Source organism: Bos indicus x Bos taurus, chromosome 5, assembly GCF_003369695.1.
Source record: "Bos indicus x Bos taurus breed Angus x Brahman F1 hybrid chromosome 5, Bos_hybrid_MaternalHap_v2.0, whole genome shotgun sequence".
Taxonomy (NCBI): domain Eukaryota; kingdom Metazoa; phylum Chordata; class Mammalia; order Artiodactyla; family Bovidae; genus Bos; species Bos indicus x Bos taurus.
In genome coordinates this window covers 44,832,093-44,855,826 of record NC_040080.1, presented here as the reverse complement: position 1 = coordinate 44,855,826, position 23,734 = coordinate 44,832,093, and the positions used below count along the sequence as shown (strand labels likewise).

Sequence of the window (23,734 nt, the reverse complement as noted above, 5' to 3'; positions counted from 1 at the left end):
CTGGTGGCTGAGTCAGCACTGAGGCCCAGTCTCTGATGGAGAGCAGGTCTCTGATACCCAGCCAAGATCTGGCACCAAGAACTGACATCGAGGAAGTCCCCAAATGCCCCTGCCAAATCAGTGTACCCCACATACCCAGCGTCAGAGAGTGTGTACTTCCCCAGCTATGGTACATCTGCATGGTGGGGAAGAGGAAGTATGGGCCACAGCCAGCCCCAGAGGGCCTGGAGGAGGAGCCTCTTCTAGAGCTGAGAGAAGCTTGGCTGGGGGCCTCCCCAGAGGCAGCTCCTGGGGACTCCTGGGACCACAGCCTAAACGAGGCTAGCTGGAGGGAAGTGAGAGGTGACCTTGGTCTGGGCCCAGTCGTGAGAACCTCCGCCACCCCTGCCCTGGACTGACAGCCATGGCCAAGGCACAGCAACTTCGGGCTGAGAGGTGAGTGCAGGGGCGCTGCCCGCCCGGGGCTTCCTCACTGTTCCCGGCAGGCCTTGCAGGGCAGAGGCCCACCGTCCTGCAGCCGCTTATCAATGTCAAAAGTTGAGAGGTTGGAGTTGAGTCAGACCCCAAATACTCAGAAATACAGACTCTGAGAACTTTTTAAAGGAAACTCCTAGTAGTGGCTCACTTCCCTCAGGCATGGGTGAAGACACTGAGGTTCAGAGAGGGGGAGTGACTTTCCCAGGGTCACGGAGGAGTGGGTGGTGGAGTCTGGACGGGAACTCAGGTGTCTGGGGCCCAGGGGACCTCACTACTCCACAGTGTTGAGTAATGGCTTTTCATCTTCTGTTTAGATGGAGGCACAGAATCTGGCTGTTTTCCAGGGCTTGGCTCAAATGTCAACTCCTTCAAGAAACCTTCCTTAACAGCCCCCTCCAAACACTTACCCTGTTTCCTTCTTCTGTGTAGTCCTTACTTCTCTGGCATAATAGTCTATACGCACTCATCTGTTTTCTTTGTCACTGGCTCCGCAATTAGAAGGAAGTCCCATAGGGTATTTATCTCTTTTGATCATTGCTATATCCCAGGTCCATCTAGTCAAAGCTATGGTCTTTTCAGTAGTCATGTACAGATGTAAGAGGTGGACTGTAAAAAGTGCTGAGTGCCAAAGAATTGATGCTTTTTCATTGTGGTGCTGAGAAGACTCTTGGGGGTCCCTTGGACAGCAAGGAGATCAAAATAGTTAATCCTAGAGGAAATCAACCCTGAATATTCACTGGAAGGACTGATGCTGAAGCTGAATCCATTACCTTGGCCATCTGATGTGAAGAGCCAACTGATTGGAAAAGCCCCTAATGCTGGGAAAGATTAAGGGCAGGAGAAGAAAGGAGTGGCAGAGGATGAGATGGTTCGATAGCATCACCGACTCAATGGACATGAACTTGAGCAAACTCTGGGAGATAGTGGAGGACAGGGAAGTCTGGTGTGCTGTAGTCCATGGGGTCGCAAAGAGTCGACATGACTTAGCAAGTGAACAGCAAATGTCCCAGGATTTGAACAATGCCAGTACTAAGTACTTAGTAAATGCTGCTGAGTGAGTGAGTGAATGAACGAATAACAGATGGATGGATGAATCTTTGAGCTGGAAAATGTCTTTAGATCATTCGGGACCAACACTGTCATTGTATGGATGAGAAAACTGAGCCCCAAGGAGAATAAAATATTCACTCAGGGTCACATGGAGTGAGTGGCAAGGTTGGGGCTCCGAGCATAGCCTTGCCAGGGCCTCCCCTCATTTCTTAGGAGACATTCTCTGAGTTTCCTCGGTAGGTCAGCCTGTGCTCTGAGCTGTGGGGGGACCTGAGGACATAGGGCTTGGTTCCTGCCTTTCTGGATCAGAGCTGCAGATGACATCAGAAAGAGTGTGGTAAAAGCATGGAAGTGGCTCAGAGGGTCACCAGGGATGGGTCAGGCTGGTCTGGCTGAAGTGGGCAGCAGAGGGCCCCTGGGGGACTCTGCGGCTAGAAGTGGGAGCCGGGATGGAATTCCTGAATGTCAAATGTCAGAAGGAAGGTGTGTGTGTGTATGTGTTGCAGGAGGGATATCAAATGCAAATGCTTGGAGGGTGATTCAGGAATGCCCTTCCAGGGATTTTCCTAGCAGTTCAGTGGTTAAAACTCTGCACTTCCACTGCAGGGGGTATGGGTTTGATCTCTGCTCAGAGATCTAAGATCCCACATGCCACGCAGTGCGGCCAAAAAAAGAAAAAGAATGGTCTTCAAGAGCCACAGAGGGTGGTGCTGGGGGCTGGGGTGAGGTTCAGGAAGGCAGGAGCCAAGCCCTATGTCCTCAGGTCCCCCCACAGATTCCAGCTCCTCCAGCCCCCAAGTCCTCAGTGGAGGCTGGGCCTGGCATGTAAACCTGAACCTTCAGGAAATAGCTGCTGTTTGAGGCTGGTGCACCTCCTGTTTCTCAGGGCATGTGGGTCAGAGAGATGATGCCCAGAGCCGACCCCTCCCTCCAGTCCTGGTCCCCTGGAAGCTGTGCTTGCCCCTCTATGGGGGAAAGGTGCCCTTCCCCCCTCTTTCATGGGGCTATGGAGCCGCGCCTGGGGTCTCTGTCTCCCTGTACCTGGATGCCTATTTAAAAGTGAGGTCTGGATGCCTGAGGCCGAAGTGGAGGACGTAATGGGAGGGCAGCAGATTTCTGGTAGCAGGACTTTCTAAGGCGTGAGGCATCTGAAGGTGGAAAGGACTGCTGTGGGGGCATTGAGTGCACTTTCCACAAGCGTGTTTTGAGCGCCTACTGTGTGTAGGAGGCAGGAACCCTGAACTAGCTGCTGCCCCAGGGTCTTTCTACCCGTCACCCAGCTCCTCCTGTCCAGGCCTCCCAAATGGACTTTTCATGAACAATATCAATCTATGGGCCCTGAGTGGACTTCAGTTCAGAGGGGTTCTGGCTGAGGTCTCCAGGGGGCAACTCTTCTAGGGGGACTTGCTGCCCATTTTTTTGCACCCCTGCTTTTGCCTGGTGCAATGACTTCTTGGTTCAACTCCCTGGCCCCGCCTTGCAGGCAGCCAGGCTGTTCCCACGTGGCCCACAGTGGTTGCTTTTGTTGTTGTTTAGTTGCTAAGCCGTGTCCGACTCTTTGCAACCCCAAGGACTATAGTCCGTCAGGCTCCTCTGTCCATGGGATGTCAAGCAAGAATGCTGGAGTAGGCTGCCATTTCCTCCTCCAGGGGATCTTCCCAACCCAGGGATCTAACCCACGTCTCCCTTGTCTCCTTCAAGTCTCCTACACTGCAGGTGAATTCTTTACTGCTGAGCCACAGTGTCAGCACACAGTGGACTTGCTGTAAAACAGACACGGGGAGTGGGCTTGCATCTCCCTGAGCACCTGCTATGTGCCAGTGCTGTTCTGGGCACTGGGGATACAGCAGTGAGCAGGGTCCCTGCTCATTTGGGGCTTCTCCAGCTACGCTTGTTACAGATGTGACCTCCAAACCCTCCCGGGATATAAATACCTCCTTGGGCCCCATCTCGGAGTGGTGGAGGGGTCAGAGCTCAGAGAGGAGTCTTCCCAAGTCTGCTGACCTTGGCAGTGTCAGAGCAGGAATTCAGGTCTTCATCTTTCACCTGTGCCCTCCCCTCTGTGACACACAGGTCTCCCAACATAACCCTTCTTTGCCCCACCACCCCAAGGCGGGGCACAAAGCACCCTTCATGAGTAGGCTCTGCTGGTCTCCCTGGCCTCATCCCTTGTAACTTACCCCTTCTTGCATAGTTGAGGCCTCTGCACCCACTCTTTCTCTTGCCTGTTGTCCTGAGTCGACTCCTCTTTACCTGGTGCCATTTCTTCTAGGAAGCCCTCCCTGATCATCCTCAGTCTGAGCACACCTTGCCCTCCCTGCAGGTACAGCATCCTTGCTTCTCCCTCTGATAACTTCACCCCCATCTTAGAAGTGTCGGCTTGGTGAGCTTTCTTGCCTGATGTACTACTGATTCTTCCAGGGACTATAGTAATGGCTGGGCTCCTGCTGTAGCTTGAAACGTTGTGGACTTTTCCTTCACAGCTTCTATGATTACTGAAATTATGTAATTATTTATCCAACTCTTCCAATCAACCATGAAACCCAGGAAGGCAGAGGCCACATCCTAGAGTTCTTAGGACAATGTCTGAGTTACAGTAGCTGCTAACAATATTATTACTGTTGTTATTATTTTAGATGGGAGACTGATGCTGTGAGGGGCTGGGATTTATCTGAGTTTAACACAGCCAGCTGTTGGGAGCTTCAAACCAGGGCCAGTGGACTGGGAAAAAATTCTGGAGCCAAATCCCAGTTTTTTTACTTTTTGGGACAAGTTTGTTAACCTCTGTACCTCAGTCTGGAAAAAGGTGACACTGTCTTAGAAGGGTCCCTGGTGCTCCGTGTGCTTAGGACATCGTCAGCTGTAGTTACCATTACCTGTTTCCCTGCAAAGGGCCGTTCTGCCTCTCCAGTTCCTTCCTGCCCCACCGGCCTCCTACTGAAGGTGAAATAGTCAGGAAATTCACCGTCTCAGGGGAGAAAGTGGAGGAGGAAGCTTCTCCCAAGGGTGTTTGTTACCATAGGACCCTGTGTGGAAAGTGAGTGGGGAGGCTGCTAGCCTGGGAGTGGTAGGGATTTCCTGTGCCTGCCCACCGCCATCCTGAGTCACCTCCTGGGCCAGCCTCCAGAGTCCTGAGTTAGATCCCTGCAGTCCACGTCACTTGGGGCCCAGTGGGGGCTGGGAATGAGGTTCCATCTGGCTCCGAGGTTCAGGCAGCCCTGCCCCCCCCCTCTCCCACCCTGTTTCCCAACTGCTGCAACAGGAACACGATTGCTGATGGCTTCTAATTTCTTCATCTGTCTACAAGCGGCTGGACTGGGTGACCCTAGCTGCTCCTCCTCCCCCGCCTTGGTGTTCCGTTTTCTCTTCCTCCATCTGTCCCTCTCAATCCCCTCCTCTGCTCACGGATTGCTCTTCCCTGGGGGTTTTAACCACTAGTCACAGGGCAGAAGGTTCTTACCACTCGCAATCCAGCTGGGACCCTCTTCAACTCCACTCCCTGCAGGACTCCAGAGCCACACACCAACTTTTGCAGGATCATGACCTGGGTGCCCCAGGGGCCTCTCAGATTAGCACGTTCCAAAATGTGTCCATCAACCCTGCTCCCCTTCCACCCATCCTGGTCACAATACGGGTAATATGTGGGCGTCACTCTTGACACTGCCCTTTCTTTCACCTCTATATCCAAACAGTCCCCAAACCCTGCTGGTCGTAACTCTGGAATGACTCGTAAATTACCAGTGTATCCGTTGGAAATGCAGAAGGCTGCAGAGAACAGAGGAACTGATAGTGGCTGAAACAAACAGAGGTTTATGCTTTCACATAATGAGAAGTTCAGAGGTAGGTCACAACTGGTTCTGCCGCTCAGTGACTTCAGGACCAGAGTCCCAGAGATTCCTGTGATCATTCCCACGTTTTTGCCTCATGAATGCAATGTGGCTGCTGCAAGTCCAGATGTCACATCTACTTTCCAGGCAGGCAGTTGGGGAAAGAGGAGAAGACCCTACTAGCTTTGTTCATCTCTCTGGATCTTGATGCAAACCGTCTCCCAGAGGCTCCTACAGCAGATTTCCTCTTAGGTCTCTTTGGTCACAACAGGTTACATGGCTGCTCCTAGCTGCAAGTGGGTCTGGGAAACAGCAAAGGGATTATTATGTTTGGCTCAGGCCAAGTGACCTATCACCTTGGGGCTAGGCTTTGTCATCGTGAAAAGAACTGGAGCTTGATTAGTTAGGAAGAAGCAGAGGGCACAAAAATGGCACAGTGTCTGTTATCAGGTATCCCTCCTGTCTGTCTTCTCTTCTTATCCCCACTGTCTGGCTCAGGCCCACCTCATCTCTCAGCTGGACCACGTCAGAGCCTCCCAGTGGCGCTCTGTCCCCCAGTCTCTGCCCTCCTTTTTCTCTCCACGCCACTGCCAGAGTTGGCATCCTAAAGCCAGAGCCCTGTTGCGTTTTCGCTCTCTTCTGAAGCTGTCCATGGCTCCCTGTTGCTTATAAAATTCCTTAGCTTGGCTCTGGAGACCCTCCTCAGCCTGGCCTCATCTGCCTATTCAGACTCTGAGCACACCAGACTCCAACCACAATAGACTTGGCCCTCAGAGCCTTAGCACCTGCATTCAGTCTGCCAGGGAGGAGGGCAGGCATTCCCCTGCTCTGGTCCTACCTGGTGGACTCCTATTCATCCTTCTAGACCTGGCTCAAATGTCACCTCCTCTGTGAGGATTTTCCCTGGGTGTAATCAGCCATCCTCTCTGGGAAGCAGGTGACCCAGGGCCTAGAACAGGGTGTAATAGGCAGGGGTGCTTGATGCTCTGCTCCTGAATGAATAACGCAGCCCCACAGAGATTTGCTAGATTCTAGTATGGTTGTTGACATGTGGCTCCAACTCCAGACGCCTGGTCTGTGTCACAGCCTGGCATGTGAAGGATGTTGAACAGAGAATGCTGGGTACATGGGTTCACTTGGCACAGGGCCTTGCACCTTGCAGCCCCTCAACACTTCAGGATGATAACCAGCATTTCTTCTCCTCCCACCTCCCTCAGCGACTTCGACCAGCTTCCTGACGACATTGCCATCTCAGCCAACATCGCTGACATTGAGGAGAAGAGAGGCTTCACCAGCCACTTTGTAAGAAAGACCCCTGCACCCTCACCCTCTGACCTCTGAGCCTCCAGTGCTTTCCTCTCCTAAGTTCTATCCTGGTGGTTCTCACCAGGGCAATTCTACCCTCCAGGGGACACTTTGCAGTAAATATCTGCAGACAGTTTTAATGACCACAACCTGGGGTGGGGCATCTACTGCATGGCATCCAGGGATTCTGGTTCATGTCATGTGGTGCCCATGACCGGGAAATACCTCACCCCCAAAGTGATACTGAGGTCAAGAAATTATTATCTAACCCTAGGGCCTCTGGACCTCCACCATCCTCTACCTCTGGCCTGTGAGGCCACCCCTCCCCCCACCCCCGGTCTGCAAAGCCCCAATCCCTGGCTTGCTAGCTCAGCCTGTGGTTTTTGTCCTTAGGTTTTTGTCATCGAGGTAAAGACGAAAGGGGGGTCCAAGTACCTCATCTACCGCCGCTACCGCCAGTTCTACGCCTTACAGAGCAAGCTGGAGGAGCGCTTCGGGCAGGAGAGCAAGACCAGCCCCTTAACCTGTATCCTCCCCACGCTCCCAGGTAGGCAGCGACTGGCTGCCCCAGGTCGGAGCCCACTGGCTCGCCTCTCCTCCCAGCTCTCTGGGTGCTGTTCGGTGCTTCTGTTTTAGCATAAACCATTCTATTTTAGTGAAAACTGTTTATTTAATCCATGCCCCCCTCCTGCCAGTCACAGGCTGCCACCTCTGGCTCTCCGGCCTCGGAACCCTTAACCTCTGAGCCCTTGACCTCCTGTGCTCTATGACCTGCGCAGCTGCCCCGGTTTAGCCATCCACCACCAGGTTTGAGCGCATCAGCCCCGGCCTCTCCTCCTGGAGACAGTGATCCCTGTGTTCCCCATGTTAAACACAGACTCATCTTCCAGCCCCTCGAGGGGAACTGCCCTGTAACTCCTCAGTCCCCCATGGGTGCTCCTCCTTCCCTGCTCTGCTGGGACACCGTGGGGGCGCACCCACTGCTGCTTTTGGATGGGCCTCCACCCCCCTGTCTCCTGGCCTTCCACCCCTACTCGGTCCTAACACGCACCTTGGAAAGGTGCAAACTTCTCGGCTTCTCAAGGCCAGCCTTCGTGAGCCCAGCAGGAGAGAACCCTGCCAGAGTGTGGTATAGGGTTCATGGTGTGTGCCTTGGCTGTGCCTGCCCCACCCCACAGGCTGCAAAATACTCCCTGACCTTCCCTTCTTCAAGCTTCAAACCCCACCTCCAGCTGGGCTTCCTCTCTGCCTTAGCCAGTGCCTGAGGTTCCCAGCCAGCAGCCAGCCCCAGGGAGGAAACTCACCCGTTCCCTCACTCACCCTTTCCCCATCTCTGGGTGGCAGGGAGGAGGGGCCCCTCCTGCTCTCAGTTGATCTCTCCTCCCTGACAGCTTGTCCCTTGCTACCCCTGTAGATTCACCTTCTCCTTCATCTACTGACTGTCTGCCAAGCTTCACCACGGGCGGGCTTGGTTCTCTTTCATCTTTAAGCAAAAACGTATCCTAAGTGAGCATTCTAGCCAGAAGCCTCTGTTAGCCCCAAGGGCCCTCAAAGATCTCTCCTTCCTTCCACAATAAATCTTGACTTGCTGTCTGACCTTCTCATCTTCCATCCTCTGCTCAACCCACCAGCCGGGTTTCAGCTCTTCCTGCTCTGTGAGTTCCTCTGGGGACAGTGGCCCATGACATGATCCATGGGTACAACTCAGGCCTCAACTTCATCAGCCCACTTCTTCCTCTGGGGTGCTCTCTCCAAACTGCTGTGGTGCCCTCTCCAAACTGCTGTGGTGCCAGCCTTTCCCAATTCCCTTCCTGTCTCCCGTGGCTCCTCCATCTCCTTACAGAGTCGCCTCTTCTGGTGCTCCTGGGAAGGCAGGCACCCATCGTCCTCACTTTTGTCTTCTCACTCCCCTCCCTTCCGCCTCTCTGCCGCCCCACACAGATAATTTGACCTGCATGCCTATGACTTTAGTTGCCCTTTCAGTTCAGTTCAGTTCAGTCGCTCAGTCATGTCTGACTCTTTATGACCCCATAAATTGCGGCACGCCAGGCCTCCCTGTCCATCACCAACTCCCAAGGTTCACTCAAACTCACATCTGTCGAGTCCGTGATGCCATCCAGCCATTTCATCCTCTATTGTCCCCTTCTCCTCTTGCCCCCAGTCCCTCCCAGCATCAGAGTCTTTTCCAGTGAGTCAACTCTTCGCATGAGGTGGCCAAAGTACTGGAGTTTCAGCTTCAGCATCATTCCTTCCAAAGAAATCCCAGGGCGGATCTCCTTCAGAATGGACTGGTTGGATCTCCTTGCAGTCCAAGGGACTCTCAAGAGTCTTCTCCAACACCACAGTTCAAAAGCATCAATTCTTCGATGCTCAGCCTTCTTCACAGTCCAACTCTCACATCCATACATGACCACTGGAAAAACCATAGCCTTGACTAGATGGACCTTTGTTGGCAAAGTAATGCCTCTGCTTTTGAATACGCTGTCTAGGTTGGTCATAACTTTCCTTCCAAGGAGTAAGCATCTTTTAATTTAGTTGCCCTTTACTTGCTACTAATCTCCCAGTTTCTCACTCCCCCAGGCCTCAGATGCTGCCCTCCTGCCACTCCCAGACACCAGTGTGCCTCAGGGGCAGTGGCCAGCAGGAGCCAGACCTATCTCACATTTGCCTTCTGGGGGGCTCTCTGAGTGGGTGATTCAGAGCCCCCTGAAGTTCCCAGAGAGGACATTTGTCTTTGATCAGCATCATCAGTTTCCCTTTCCCCACAAACACTCTGTCTTGCTTTCGAGGAAGGCTTCACCCATCCACTCCTCAAATATTTACTAGTTCGGCCCTTGTTCTACACCATGGCTCTTTAACCTGTGTGGCATATTGGAAGTACCTTGAGGTTAAAAGATTGTTGATGCCCATGTTCCACCCCCAGAGATTCTGATTTAAATTCTTCTGGGGTAAGTCCTGAGCAATGAGATTTTACACACTCCTTGGGCAACATGAATGCACAACCAGACTTGAGGACCACAGTTCCAGGTGATGAGACTGTAGCTGTGAGCAATGCAAAGATCCTGTTCTCCTGGAGCTAAGAATCGTGTGTGTGTGTGTGTCTGTGTGCGTGTGTCTGCGTACATGTGTAGGAAAAGGCAATAGATAAACAGTTAAAACAAGAAAAGTATCAGCTGATGATAGTATAACAGAGAATGCACATTGGATGGTGGCCCCCAGAGCGCCGTGGGCCGATGAGCGGGAGGAGCGCTGAGCTAGTGGAAAGGGTTCCTGCCTCCGGTGGGCAGCTCCTGGCCCGGAGACAATGCTATTGGGCCAGATTCCCAGGACAGCTTTTTGCGTTTTCTCAGCCAAAGTCTACGTGGGTGTGAAACAGGAGATTGCCGAGATGCGAATACCTGCCCTCAACGCCTACATGAAGGTAAGGCGGGGCTAGGCCACGTGGCTCCTGGGAGGGGACAGGGTGCTGAGCACAGGGAGGGGCCCAGGTGGCTTTGGGAACTGGGGCTGGCTCTCCTGCTCTGATGGCCCTCATCTTCAATCCTTAAAGGCCAGGCCTGGGGAGAGAAACAGGACATATTCTCAGGGTTCCAGGGGGATGGGGCAGGAGCAGTGGAGAAGATTCAGGAAGACACACCTTGAACTGACTAATGGCTGTGCTGAGCCTCCTGGTAGAGAGGAGAATAGGATCCAGTGCCTGCCCCGAGGTCCCCACTGTCTTATGGGAATACAGACAGATGAAGAACGGCCTGTATAACAGGGGCATGGCAAACCAGGCCCCCAGCTTTCTCACATAACACACATGAACAGGACACAGGCTGGATTTTAGTGGCATCCATGGGCCTTGGACAGATGCCCTTATGTATTCCCCAACCTGTATATTGTCTGCATCCTCAGGAGATGGGAGCACAGAGGAAGGAGCATCTTATAGACAGACACAAGGCTGGTTAGGAAAGCCTTACACCAATTAAAGCTGTGCAAGAAATGGATAGCGTTCCTAGGGTAGTGGGCACCCCGTCACTAGAGGTATACAAGACATGGCTTGATGGCAACCTTAGGAAACTGGAGAAGGCAACCCTCTTCAAAGCCAAGAGGCATCCTCAGAGACAGTGAGATCGCCCCTTCCTCTCCTACTCTTACGGGAAAAGAGCACCGAGCTAGGAGTCTCTTTGGTCTGTGCTTTGTCATTCCCTGCGTGATTTAGGATTAATTGCTCATCCTATCTAGGTCTCAGTTTTCTTGCCTATGAAATGAGATGGTGCCCCCAACTTTCTGGTTTCACAGGAGGGGACTGATGTTGAGAAAAGGACAGAAAAGTGCTTTGTAAACTGTGAACCTGCCTCCAGAATGTGAGACAGCATGACTCCTAATGGAGTGAGGGGGCAGGAGGAGTGTGGAGGGGGAAGCAAAAGGGAGCAGGTGGCTGGCTTGCCCTCCCCAGCGGCTGCAGGAATCCTGGGCTCTGGGTGGAGAACAGGTAGGGTAGGAAAGCACCTGGGCTCCAGCACTGGTGGTGTCTCCCCTGCAGGGGGCGCTGTGACAGCTGCTCCTTCAGGGTGGCTGGCTCCTCTAGTCTCCTCCAGCAGGGCTGGAAGGAGCCAGAGCGAGAAGGCGTGTGGAGCTGGAGCTCTTTGCTCTTCACCTGGTCTTGGCAACCAGCAGCCTGGAGAATCTCATCTCTACCTGTCTGTCTGAGTGGGTTCCTTGAAGCCAAAAGGTCAATCAGTGTATTGGTAACCCCACCCTGGGCTTGGAACATTCAGAGACAGGGAGCTCATTACCACTCTTCCTGACCCAGGCTGCTCATCCATTGTTGGACAGCTATTAGAAAAGCCCAGCTTCCTGTGACTTCTACTCAGTGGTCTCACCTCTGTCCTCATTAAGAATAGGGTTCATGTGATAACGACAATTGCCTGGAACCAGGTGGTGTACAACTAAGAGGCTCTTGATATATCCATGCATTTGTTGGATAAATGGCTTATTTAATTCTCTCAATAACCTGTGAGTTCAGTACTCTTATCCATATTTTAAAGTGAGGAAATGGAGGCACAGAGAGGTAGAGTCGCTCCCTTGGTGTCACAGAGCATTTAGTAAGTAGGATGGGGTTCGAACACACATCTCTCTGACTCCAGGATTTTGCTCTATCCACTGTACTGTGTTGGAATAAAAGTAATAGCAACAATGATAACATTCAGCTTGGATGGGGCCCTTGCTAGATGCCTGTTCTAAGTGTTTTGCACAAATTCACTTATCTAGTCCTTCCACAATCCTACAAGGGAGGTACCCTCACCCTCATTGTATTAATGAATACACAGAGGCATCCTTGCCAAGGTCACCTAGATGAGTGGCAGATTCTGTCCCAGGCACAGCCTGGCTCTATCTGTGCCCGTGAGCTCATCTCTGGGCTGCTGTCTCCCATCCTCCCCATAAAGCAACCGTGCCTTTTCTAGGCTCTGAGTTTGCAGTCCCTCTGGGGTGGAGTTCCCGGCCTCCCTCCATCCTGCCGTCCCCATGGGGTTTTCTGGGGGGGCTCTGGGTGCCTCTGGAGCTGTAGCACCCAAAGCCAACTGCAGTGCTCCTGGGGACCTGTGCAATGGACAGCTTGGAGGGATGACCCTGCCAGGTTCTGGGTGCTCTGCATCTTCGCAGCTTGAGGGTCATTGCATCATGGGTGTTGCAACCAGCATCAGATAATCAATCTCAACCCTACCACTTCCTAGCTCTGCCCACTGACCTGAGCACTTTCCCACTCTGATCCTATAATATGACATACAGTATCAGGAAGCGTCATTTAGGTGGTAATATCACCAAGTGTTGTTAATGTGGTTTATCTGGGAGGTGCTTCCCCGACCATTGTCTCATTCTGACCTAAGGGATGAGCTTTGGTGGCAGATGGCTCTGGGTGACCAGCTCTGTCGCTCACTAGGCTGTGCGGCCCTGGGCAGGTCCCTTCACCTCTGTGACCCTCACTCCCAGGTTATTGTGAGAGGGAGCGAGGTCACACGGTGTGGCGCTCAGTGCCGCGCCTGAATAGTCACCACCGCATCATGTCATCTGTTGTGTCTGGAGGGCTGTGGGTCTTTTCCAAACGAGCTCTTCTCAAGTTAGGTGGTTCCTCCTGACCTTGAACCCGGGGGTAGATCTTGTGACATGTTTCATTCACCCTGTTGAAATTTCAAAATATATCTTGTTTCTTTATCAGGCAGAGAATGCATTAATGGCCGGGGAATAGTGTGTGTGGGGGGAGTGGGGATGGAGCTACGGGGCTGGGATGCCAAGACTGCTGACCCCCGACCTGTCCTGCCTTCTCGGCAAACGCAGCACCTCCTCAGCCTGCCCATCTGGGTGCTGATGGACGAGGACGTTCGCATCTTCTTCTACCAGTCGTCCTACGACGCCGAGCAGGTGCCTCAGGCGCTCCGGCGGCTCCGCCCGCGCACCCGGCGAGTGTAAGTGATGGGGCCCCGTGCTCACAACGGCCCTGGGCCACTTGCTGCTGACCGGGTGGGCTGTCCTGGAGGCCCCTGCCGCGAAGGCACTTTTTCCCCTGAAAGAAGGCAGGCATATAAACTGGTTCTCTTGTCTGAGTCCTCCAGGGTGGTTTGGGTTGTTAGGTAAGCTTGGAAAATCAAGCGTAGGGTCTGGACGGACAGAAAGTGGGTGTGTTTTGATGTATGACACGACAGGCCAGAGGACAGGGGCTGTGACGGGAAAAAGCTTGTTGCCATGGCAACCATTGGCGATGGCCCGAGGGCTTTGGGTGCTTGGGGCGGGGAGAGTCGGGAAGGGAGGGGGAATGGTTCTGTCTGCAAACATTCTTCCCATCATCGCCTGGCACGCCTTGTTCCTGGTTAGTTTTAGTTCCATGGGGCCGGCTGTGGCTCCTGGTGTATCACACTGGCCACCAGGGGACGCTGCTGCTCACTCCTTTATTCTAAAGGGCCCCCAGCTCCCTCTGGCCCCTTCTAAGCAGGGGGTAAAAAAATCACTGAAAATTCAAGCCGATGAACAACTCTATGTTGCTGCTGCTGCTAAGAATCGCAGGACAAGGCTCCTGAGCCCCGCCTGCCTATCCAGCTCCTCCCTCCATTCCGGCCAGTGTCTCTGAGTGTCCTCTCCAAGTCGTGCCTGGCCATTTCCCACAGGCACCCAGGCAGGTGTGGCCTGAATTCCATCTGTGCCCCACAGCAACCCTGGGTCCTGGAGTGGAGCTCAGCACTTTCTGAAGCCCATTTACTCAGCTGGAAGATTAGGGGTTGAGTGTGGGGAGTAACGGGAAAGAGTTGGCAAGCTATGGCCCTAAGCAAATGTTTATCTGAGCCTCTGCTTTCTGGTCCACAGAGGCGGGGTGCAGTCCCTCCTCCAGGGCGATGAGAGCTGTGGGTAGCATGCTGGCACAGAGGAGCAATTGTAGCTGCATCTTTAACTCCTCTGCTGAGGCCCTCCTCGGCACAGAAGCAGAAGGGATGACAAGCCCCTCTTCTCTCTCCACAGAAAAAGCGAGTCCCCACAAGCTGCTGGCATTGACCGCATGGCAGCTCCACGAGCAGAGGTACCATCCCACCTCACCACTGGGCAGCAGCCTGGCTCCATCTCCAGCCCCTGAGCCCGTCCTGCTGGTGCCCACTGTGTGCCTAGGGCGGGGGTTGGGTACAGGGCGGGGGAGGGGAGGGGAGGGAAGGGCCCACAGCCTCAGCCTCAGACATGTCAGAACCCCCAGCCAGACCAGGGGAGGGCCTGTGATGAGCACACAGAGGCGGAGGGTACCAGCCAGCATTCATTCAGCAAGCTCAGCCCCGCCTTGGGTACCAAAACTTCAGAGGTGACTTAGACCAGGCCCTGTCCTCAAGGGGTTCACAGCTCCCCAGGGACACACTCTTAAACATGGCATTTCAAAACCAATGTGGTCAATGCCCTGGGGACTATGGGGGCACAGGAGTCCCCAGTGAGGCCTGGGGGATGGGGAAGTTACCAAGTCCGGGGAGTTTGAACCCTTCCCTCTTGCTCATGCCCCCAGGCTTGGAAAGAGCAGCTGCTCTGGAGTCAGGGAGACCTGGGTTCTAAACCTGGCTTCTCCCTAACAAATAGAGTGGAGCATCAGAAAGTCACTCATCCTCCCTGAGCCTCAGGTTCCTCATCTGTTAAATGGGACACTGGAGTATGTAAAGCACTGTAGTAGGAACTTGGTGAATGTTTCTTCCCTCCTTCCTTACCATTTCCTTCTCCCAGGCCCTGTTTGATTTCACTGGGAACAGCAAACATGAGCTGAATTTCAAAGTTGGAGATGTGATCTTCCTTCTCAGTCGGATCAATAAAGACTGGCTGGAGGTAAGTTTGGAGGTGAGCATGGAGGTGAGACTGAAAATGAGGAGGAAGTGAGGTTGCAGGTAAGTTGGAGGTGAAGTCGTTTTGATTCTATGAGGGATCAGAGAAAGAGGAGGGATCTGAGAAGGCCCCAGGGAAAAAATGCTGTCCAAAGGTGTAGATCGGGGAAGCCTGAGGAAATATTGTGTATGTGACGGGAGCAGAAGATTCCGGCACCTACACTTGCCTCTGACCCCATCAGTGGTCACATTAGAAAGTCAGTTAACCCTCTGAGTTTCATTCCTTGTTCTATAACAGGGTCTCTCAGCCTGTTCACTCTGACTTGTGGGAGCAGGCAGTTCTCTGTTGGGGGATGCCCTGTGCACTGTGGGGTGTTTAGTGGTGACCTTGGCGTCCATCTGCTAGATGCCAGTAGCACCCCTCCAGCTGCAGCAATCAAGAGCGTCCCCTGACCTCTGGCCCCAGAAGGCAGAATCATGCCCAGTGGAGACATGCTGTCTATAATCGGATAAAGTTACTCACCACTCAGGGAGTGAGTGAAAGTGAGGAGGGAGACTGACTTGAGCTCCAGCGTCTGACGTCACATCCTAGCTGTTTTTAGCTAGCTTTGTGACTTTGGGAAACTTACTCAACCCCGTGGTTTCCTCTCCCGTAAACGGAGATAACCCTGGCTGTTTCTTCATAGGTTTCTGGGAAGGGTTGAATGAGACGCAGCTGTTCAGGGCTCGGCCCATATAGGGCCTGGGTGTGTGGCATCTTGGCCACGCTTTGTCCCTGCCAGCAGCAAGCATGGCCCTTACAGAGGCTCAGAGCACAACTGGAGATGGAGGGGATATCACCGAGTGGGAAGTCCAGGCCTCATGCAGCCTTTTGGATTAAGTCCTCTTGTTATGGAAGATTCCCTTTTCTTGGGGCTCCTGAAGCGGTGTGTGAAGGAGCTTATGGAACAGGTCCCGAGGCAGGGCCAGCCGCCAGGGGTCCGGAAACCACTGAAGGAAGGGGAGGATCCCTGGCGCCCAGGGGCTGGAGAGGAGTATGGGCCAACTGTTCATCTCACAACTTGGTTTGATTTTTACCCCAGTCCCGCAGCTCTGTCTTGGGTACTCATGAGCTCTGACAGCTGAAGGGTATTGCTGGGTCATTCTCCAGAAACAGGAAATGTTTGTTGACTTCTTGTTTTCTAGAAGGTTTTGTGGGTCAGTATGCTAAATGACTTCTGGCTTCAGATGGACAGGAGGGTTAGGGAAAGAGCAAGAGTACTACCTCAGCCTCAGTTTATATGTCTGTAAAAGAGGCTGGAACAATATGTCTTCCAAAGGGTTATGAAGATTAAGAGAACAGTTGACAAACCACAGCAATGGCTAGGTCTTGGCTGGAGTTTAGTAAAGAGGCCTGGCTGGAGGGAGAGTTCTGGTTGTTTGGTCTAGAGCAGGTGGTGTCCATGGATGGATGAATGAATGAATGGGCCCTGCCTCTAACCCTCTCCCTCCCCTATCCCGTTTTCCTCCTGGACACCTACCATCATATGACTGCCTGTAAAGTTCACCTGTTTACCTGTGCCTTGTCTGGAGCACAGTGGAAGCTCCAGGGGGAAAAGCAGGGATTTCCATCCCTTCTGAGTGCCCAGAGCCTACCCCTTAGCTGGCACTCAAGAAGTAGTCAAATGAATGACTGAGTGAGTGAATAAATGAATGAGATGAAAGCAGGTTTCCAGATAAATTCAGGTCTTGACTTGTTCAAAAATTGATGTCTTGGGGTGAACAGCTTGGTAACCTTGTCCACTTTTTCTCTTTCTTCTGCATGAGGGGGCCCAGACCTTGTCTGACTTTCCTCATCATTATAAAAGGGCAGGACCCCGAGACATGGCCCTGCTGCCTCTCCCAGCACCCACAGGGCAGTGTCTTCTTTCTTCCCTCAGGGCACTGTCCGGGGAACCACAGGCATCTTCCCAGTGTCCTTTGTGAAGATCCTCAAGGACTTCCCAGAGGAGGAAGACCCCACCAACTGGCTACGCTGCTACTACTATGAGGACACCATCAGCACCATCAAGTTGGTGGCCTGCTGGGAGGGAGGGGTCTGTCCAGCCTCCCTGGCCCTCCCCAACCCCACTCCACCTCTGGGCTCCAAGACCAAAACCTGATCACATGTCCCCCGACCAAACACACGTATCTGAAAGCCTGCAGTGGCTCCCACCATCCTCCAGATAAGTCATACCCCGTCACAAGACTTCAAGGTCCAGTGTGACCTGGCCAGCTTCATTCCCTTATCCCCTTCCTGGCCGGCTGCCTCCTTACTCCTGCCCACTCTCTCCTTAGGGACATTGCAGTGGAGGAGGACCTCAGCAGCACCCCACTCTTCAAGGACTTGCTGGAGCTCATGAGGTGAGGGGCTAGGGTGGGAGTTTCGAGGGGTGTCAGACACCCTGCAGGAGAGAACAGAGGGAGGAACACAGCACATTCAAGGGCTGGGCGTTTTGTATCTATTTCACCTTTTTGTTTTGCTCACCACATTAGAGATGGGGGGAGGGGGCTGCAGAGAGGTAAAGGGGCTTGAGGTTTGTGGGCCCGGATTTGCTGAAGTTTTTCTAAGTCAAAACCTTGGACTTGAACCCTTCTCCATCAGGGAACCACCACCTCCCAAGACCCAGTTATGAACAGTTGCTTTACAGAATGGAAATGGCATTGTTATATTACTGACTGTAAAAGTAATATCTATTCATTATTTTTTAAAAAGAATGTCAGAAGTCATGGAAAAGTATAAAGAACTGAAATCACCTCATATTTTACTCCTCTCATTATCTGATGTGCATTCATATTTCTTCAGCTCACACCCCACCGGCACCCCACTCCCCATAATTTTATTATTTAGTTGGCTACAGAGCATTGTTCTGTGGCTGCACCATAACTAAAGCAGCCATCCCCTTTTGTTGGCATTTAAGTTATCTTCCACTTTTTTACATACTACTGTGAATAGTGCTGCGATTCGCCTATTTGATGTTTTGCCTGATTATTTCCTTAGGATGATTTTCTAGAAGTGAGGTTTGGGGATCAAGGTGTTTGCAAGTCAGATAGAGCTTCTGACTCATTTTGTCAGATTTACCTGTGGAAAATTTGAATGGCTGTTCACCCGTCTACCTGTACCCAGATCAGACACTTCCAGTCCTTCATGAGTTCTTTGTGGCCACACACAGGGCTGTCTCGGGGGCTTTATCCTCCTCTACTCTGTGCTCAATAAAACCCACTTCTCTTCCCCATGACAGTTCTTAAAGTCTTCAGCACATTATAAGACATTTCAAGCTGTTCCACAAATTTATTGTGAAAGTCCCATTTTCCCCTGGAAGTCTCAATTTCCCCATCTGTACAATGGGAGATTGGACCACTCAGATGATAGAACCAGTGTCCAGCTCTGACCCCTTCCAATTCTTAGATCCCGGCCCTAAATCTCCCTCCATCCCCTCTCCCTGCTCCCACACCTAGGCCTAAAGGCTGCTGGACCTTTCCCGAACTCTGGTCTCTCCCACCCAGGCGGGAGTTCCAGAGACAGGACATCGCCCTCAACTACCGTGACGCTGAGGGGGACCTGGTTCGGCTGCTGTCAGATGAGGACGTGAAGCTCATGGTGAAGCGGGCCCGAGGTCTCCCCTCCCAGAAGCGTCTCTTCCCCTGGAAGCTGCACGTCACCCAGGAGGACAACTACAAGGTCTACAACACAGTCCCCTGAGCCAGTGGTGTCCCTGGGGCAGTGAGGGGACTCCTGGCAAAGAGCCCTCTGAGGGCATTAGGACCAAGAAGGGCTGGGCGTGTGGGACAGACTTCCTGGTTCTGAGTTGGACAGACCTGCTGACCTTGGCTTGTACATTTGGTCTCTGAATTAAATAAACCATTTCATCTCAAAGGGGCAGGCTGAGGAAGAGAATGTCTTTGGAGGAAAGAGAGGAGAGGAAGTAAAAACCCATTCATGAGTATCACTGAGGGATCATTTATATACAGAAGAGGGCCCTGGCTTTGTGCCCCTAATTCAGCCACCTGTTTCCTCACCTTGTTCCCTTGTGTGGGGAAACCCAGTGACACTCCTGTCCCTTCTGGTCACTCCCTTTTAAACCCTTTCCAAGGAGTAACCACTGGCCTCATGGAAGTCATCTTTCCCTGGGTACCCTCTGGGTCAGGCCAACACCAAGTCCTCTGTGTGACCAAGGTCAAGGGCTTCCTCTGCCCTCTTATTCCTGCTGCTCTGCAGAAGGGCAGAGACCTGAGTCATGCTGTTGGTGGTCTTCATTGTAAGTAAGGGGTGAAGGGAGGGCAGACTCTGGCGCCTCTGGGGAGGAAGAAGAAGCAGAATGGGAGGATCTCCCTCTATGAGCTGAAGCCTTTTCTCTCCTAAGCAGCCAAAATATCAATAGGTATCACCTTCAGTAAGACTGCAGGAGGAGCTTGGCAGACCCCTCTTCTCAGTGAAACAAACATTTGATCAAAAAGTACTAAAAACCAACCATTGAAAGTTGAGAGGCCCTACTGCTGCAGCACAATGAGACCCTAGATAGCACACACTCTTTGAAGAATCATGAGCCTAATAAGAAGCAGTGGGGTCTCCAATGACCCTCCCATACTTCTACCCACCCCTGCTGAAAAAAAAAATCCCATGGTAAGACCTGGGGTCAGAACCCACAGCCTCTGGGAGGTTGTTCTGGAATGCAGAAGCAGTGCTACTGTTAGAAAGCTTAGGCCCAGGGAGGCCATGGCATAAAGAGCTTGGACCAGGGGCTCTTGTGCTAGATCAAGGCCTAAGGGGAAAGGATGAGGTGATTCCGAGAGAGTGGTATCCCTGCCTCTAAGCGGAAGAAAGTCCCCTCTGGAGTGAAGTGTTCCCAGTTAGGCTGACTGGAGCCACTTGAATTAAAATGCAATAAAATCTCCTAGTCAAAGATCACTTAATCTCTGTGAGTGACAATAGGCAGTGAGAATAAATGGTAGCTTTAGACCCCCAGGGTCTGCAGATTATTGAAGTGCATGGCTAAAGTGTTCAAAGAAATAAAGGATGAAATCATAAAAATGAATGACCTAAAGTGAATGACCAGGCAGATTTGCAAAAGAAAAATGATGTATGCACAGGTGTATGTGTGTGTACATCTGTTGAGGCAGAAAAGACAGTGGATGAGTTAAATAGAGTATCAAAACATTACACACAGGTGATGAGAAAATTAGTGAATTGCAAGATAAAACCAGAAATTACGCAGAATATAACACAGATACAAGTAGTTGGAGAGTATAAAGATGGAATTAAGAGATGTAAACAATAGAATGAGATTTTTTTAAAAATTAGAATCTCAGTATGAGAAAATACAGAGAATGGCAAAGAGGTGATGTTTAAATAGATGGCAGATACAGTATTTCAAAACTGATGAAAAACTTAAATCTATGGATACAAGAAACATGTATGGATAAGCAGGATGAATAAAAAATGGTCATAACTGGCTGCTGCTGCTGCTAAGGCTACAATAGATCAAAACTACAGAACATGGAAGCCCAAGAGAATATGTTAAAAGGAGTCAGAGAAAGTGGAGATCACTATCAAATGACAATTAGAATGAGAAGCAGACTTTTCAATTGCCCCAATGGAAGACAAAACCATTATAATTGTACCTTCAGATTTTTAGAGAAAATAACTTTCAATCTAGAACTTTATGGTCAGTAATGAAGGTGAGAGGACTTCCCTGGTGGTCCAGTGGTTAAGAATCAGCCGGCAAATGCAGGAACATGGGTTCAATCCTGGTCTGGGAACTAAGATCCTACATGCAACAGGGATAACTAAGCCTGTGAGCCACAACTACTGAAGTCCAGGCGCTCTGGAGACTACTTCACAACAAGAAAAGCCAGCACTTGCCACAACGAGAGAAATGTCCACACAGCAATGACGTGCTCATGTGCTGAAACAAAGACCCGCCGCAGCCAAAAATAAATAAAAATAATGAAAGTGTGTGTGTTAGTTGCTCAGTCATGTCTGACTCTTTGTGACCCCATGGACTATAGCCTGCCAAGCTTCTCTGTCCATGGAATTCTCCAGGCAAGAATACTGGAGTGGATTGCCTTTCCCTCCTCCAGGGGATCTTCCTGACCTAGGAATCGAATCCAGATCTCCTGCATGGCAGGCAGGTTTTTTACTGTCTGAGTCACCAAGGAGGCAATGAATGTGAAATGAAATCAAGTATGGATACAAGTGGAAAATCTGTCATCAAGATACCTGAACTATGCTGTATATTAGAAATTAGCCCAACATTGTAAATCAACTATACTTCAACAAAGAAAAAAGATACCTGAACTAAAATTATCTTTAAAATACACACTTCAAGGATAAGGAAAATGGCCCTTGAGGGATAATCTGAGATGCAAGAGCAAATGATAAACAAAAAGGTGAACATAATTTTTGGACTTGTATTGACTTAGCTAAACTGCAACTGTATTTCCTAGAATTTTCTTCACTGCGTGAATCCAGGTTAGCATGAGCCAAAAGAGACATTTTGCGAGAGACATTTAGAAAGCGATTGTGAAGCAGCGGCCAACCTCTTTTTAGTTTAGGTAAGAAGTGTTGTCCACTATTGTGCAAACCAGACAGCATGAGTAACGAGAGAAATATCATCTGACTGATTAGCAACCACTTTGCGCCCGTGGTGCATATTCAGTGCAGGCATTCTGGACGAGAAAAAAAAAACAACAAACCAGACTGGTGAGATGTTATCATCCTTCCTGGAAAACTGTTATGCACACCCCCTTCCTGAATTTCTAATGAAAAGCAGTGTTTCAGTTTTAATTTCTCCCTAGTGGGATTTATGCATTACAATCCACAAACAAAGAATTTTTGAGCAAGGGTAAACACATTTTTTTTCCTGACTGTGCTTGCTGCAATCACAAAGCCTAAGACTCTGACACTCTTGAAAGAGTTCAGTCTTAAGAATGTCATTTACAGAACTTCCAACGTTTAAGATGATGCTGATAAATCAGCATTGACAAATGCTGATGCAGACTCTGTCTATGTTGATGTCACTTCTTCCCCCTGATCCACAGGGATCCATGGGTTTAATGCAATTAGAAAATACACTCCAATAATATTTTTGTTGTTTAGAGTTTCACAAACCTATTCTAGAATTGATATGAGAAGAGTAAAGGACTTGGAATAGTCAGTACTCCTGAAGAGAATAAAGTGATGAGGCATGCCCTCCGGATAGCAAAACTTATTTTAAAGCAACAGAAAAGAAAATGGTGTGGTATTTGGACAGGAATTGACAGTCTGGCAATGGAGCAGAACAGAGAGCTCAGGAACATCATGCATAAATGGTATTTGATATATGATAGAAGTAACTTTGCAGATCTGTGGGCTTCCCAGGTGGCTCAGTGGTAAAGAATCTGCTTGCCAATGCAGGAGACGCAAGTTCAATCCCTGGGTCTGGAAGATGCCCTGGAGAAGGAAATTGTAACCCACTCCAGTATTCTTGCCTGGGAAATCCCATGGACAGAGGAGCCTGGAGGGCTACAGACCATGGGGTTGCAAAGAGTCGGGCATGGCTTAGTGACTAAACAGCAACAAAATTTTGGAGATGTGGTCTTCCCCGATAGCTCAGTTGGTAAAGAATCCACCTGCAATGCAGGAGACCCCGGTTCGATTCCTGGGTCGGAAAGATACCCTGGAGAAGGGATAGGCTACCCACTCCAGTATTCTTGGGCTTCCCTTGTGGCTCAGCTGGTAAAGAATCTGCCTGCAATGTGGGAGACCTGGCTTCGATCCCTGGGTTGGGAAGATCCCCTGGAGAAGGGAAAGGCTACCCACTCTAGTATTCTGGCCTAGAGAATTTCATGGACGGTATAGTCCATGGGGTCACAAAGAGTCAGACACAACTGAGCGACTTTCACTTTCACTTTCACATGGGAAAGAAGAAAATCAAAGAAGAAAATCAAAGAATGGTACCTGGGCAAATTATTCAATCATATGGAACTCAAAACGAATGAGACTGAATCCCTAAGTCAAACAATTCCCAAAGGCAGTTTTAGATGTATTAGGTTGTAGGAAGGAAAAACAATACTTAGGGAAGATATACCTAATATTCCCTACCTAATCTTGGAGTGGGAAAGAAATTCTTAAACAAAACAAAAATAAATATTAATACATTTGACTACGTTAAACATACAAAGTTCTGTTTACCAAAAGACGTAAGAGACCAAATAAGCCAAAAGCTAAAAGAATATATTTGCAAGATATATAACTGAAAAAAGATTAGTCTAGAATATATAAAGAATTCCCACATATAGAAAAGAAAAATACAAACAATTCTATTTAAAATGAACAACAAACATGAATATATTTTCCACCAGGGAGGAGCAAATAAATGGCCAATGAATAATGAAAAGATGCTCAGTAATAATAAGAGGGATGTAAATTAATTCACCCTCTTTGGAAAACCATTTTCCATTGTTTTGTAAAGTTGAACATTCATGTAGTTTATGATCCAACAGCGAACTCTTGCACAGGACCGGGATACAGCAGCTCTCTTTGCAATAACCCCCAACAAGGTTATCCAGCTGAGCTCTCATCCAGAGAACTGTAGGTTCATTCATTGATTCGAACACAATGGTGAAACACACATGGCAACATGAAAGAGTTTCAGAAATATAACCAATTGGAAAAAATTAAGTCTCAGAAGATAGGCTCCTATTTTTATTTATTTTATTTATTTTTTATTATTTATTCTTATTTATTTATTT

At 50.4% G+C, this 23,734-nt stretch overlaps 1 protein-coding gene across 2 annotated transcripts; it reads left to right on the top strand.

Annotated features, from left to right (window-relative positions):
- Positions 1–209: 209 nt before the first annotated feature.
- On the top strand, positions 210–18,878 carry NCF4 (neutrophil cytosolic factor 4). 2 transcript variants are annotated; one of them, XM_027541752.1, is made up of 10 exons: positions 210–435; positions 6,572–6,656; positions 7,053–7,206; positions 10,010–10,080; positions 12,981–13,108; positions 14,154–14,211; positions 14,889–14,987; positions 16,903–17,033; positions 17,300–17,365; positions 18,461–18,878. In XM_027541752.1, exons 1-10 carry the CDS (start codon positions 404–406, stop codon positions 18,702–18,704), a joined length of 1,068 nt encoding a protein of 355 aa, XP_027397553.1. In that variant the 5' UTR covers positions 210–403; the 3' UTR covers positions 18,705–18,878. The 2 variants fall into 2 exon arrangements, with proteins under 2 accessions (XP_027397553.1, XP_027397554.1); XM_027541753.1 differs by having other exon boundaries at positions 217–435; positions 18,509–18,878.
- The last annotated feature ends 4,856 nt before the right edge of the window (positions 18,879–23,734 follow it).

Coding starts and splice junctions, on each gene's coding strand:
- NCF4 (XM_027541752.1), top strand. CDS start 404: ATGGCCAAGGCACAGCAACTTCGGGCTGAGAG. Junction 10,081..12,980: donor CCCTCAACGCCTACATGAAG/GTAAGGCGGGGC, acceptor CGGCAAACGCAG/CACCTCCTCAGCCTGCCCAT. Junction 13,109..14,153: donor CGCCCGCGCACCCGGCGAGT/GTAAGTGATGGG, acceptor CTCTCTCCACAG/AAAAAGCGAGTCCCCACAAG.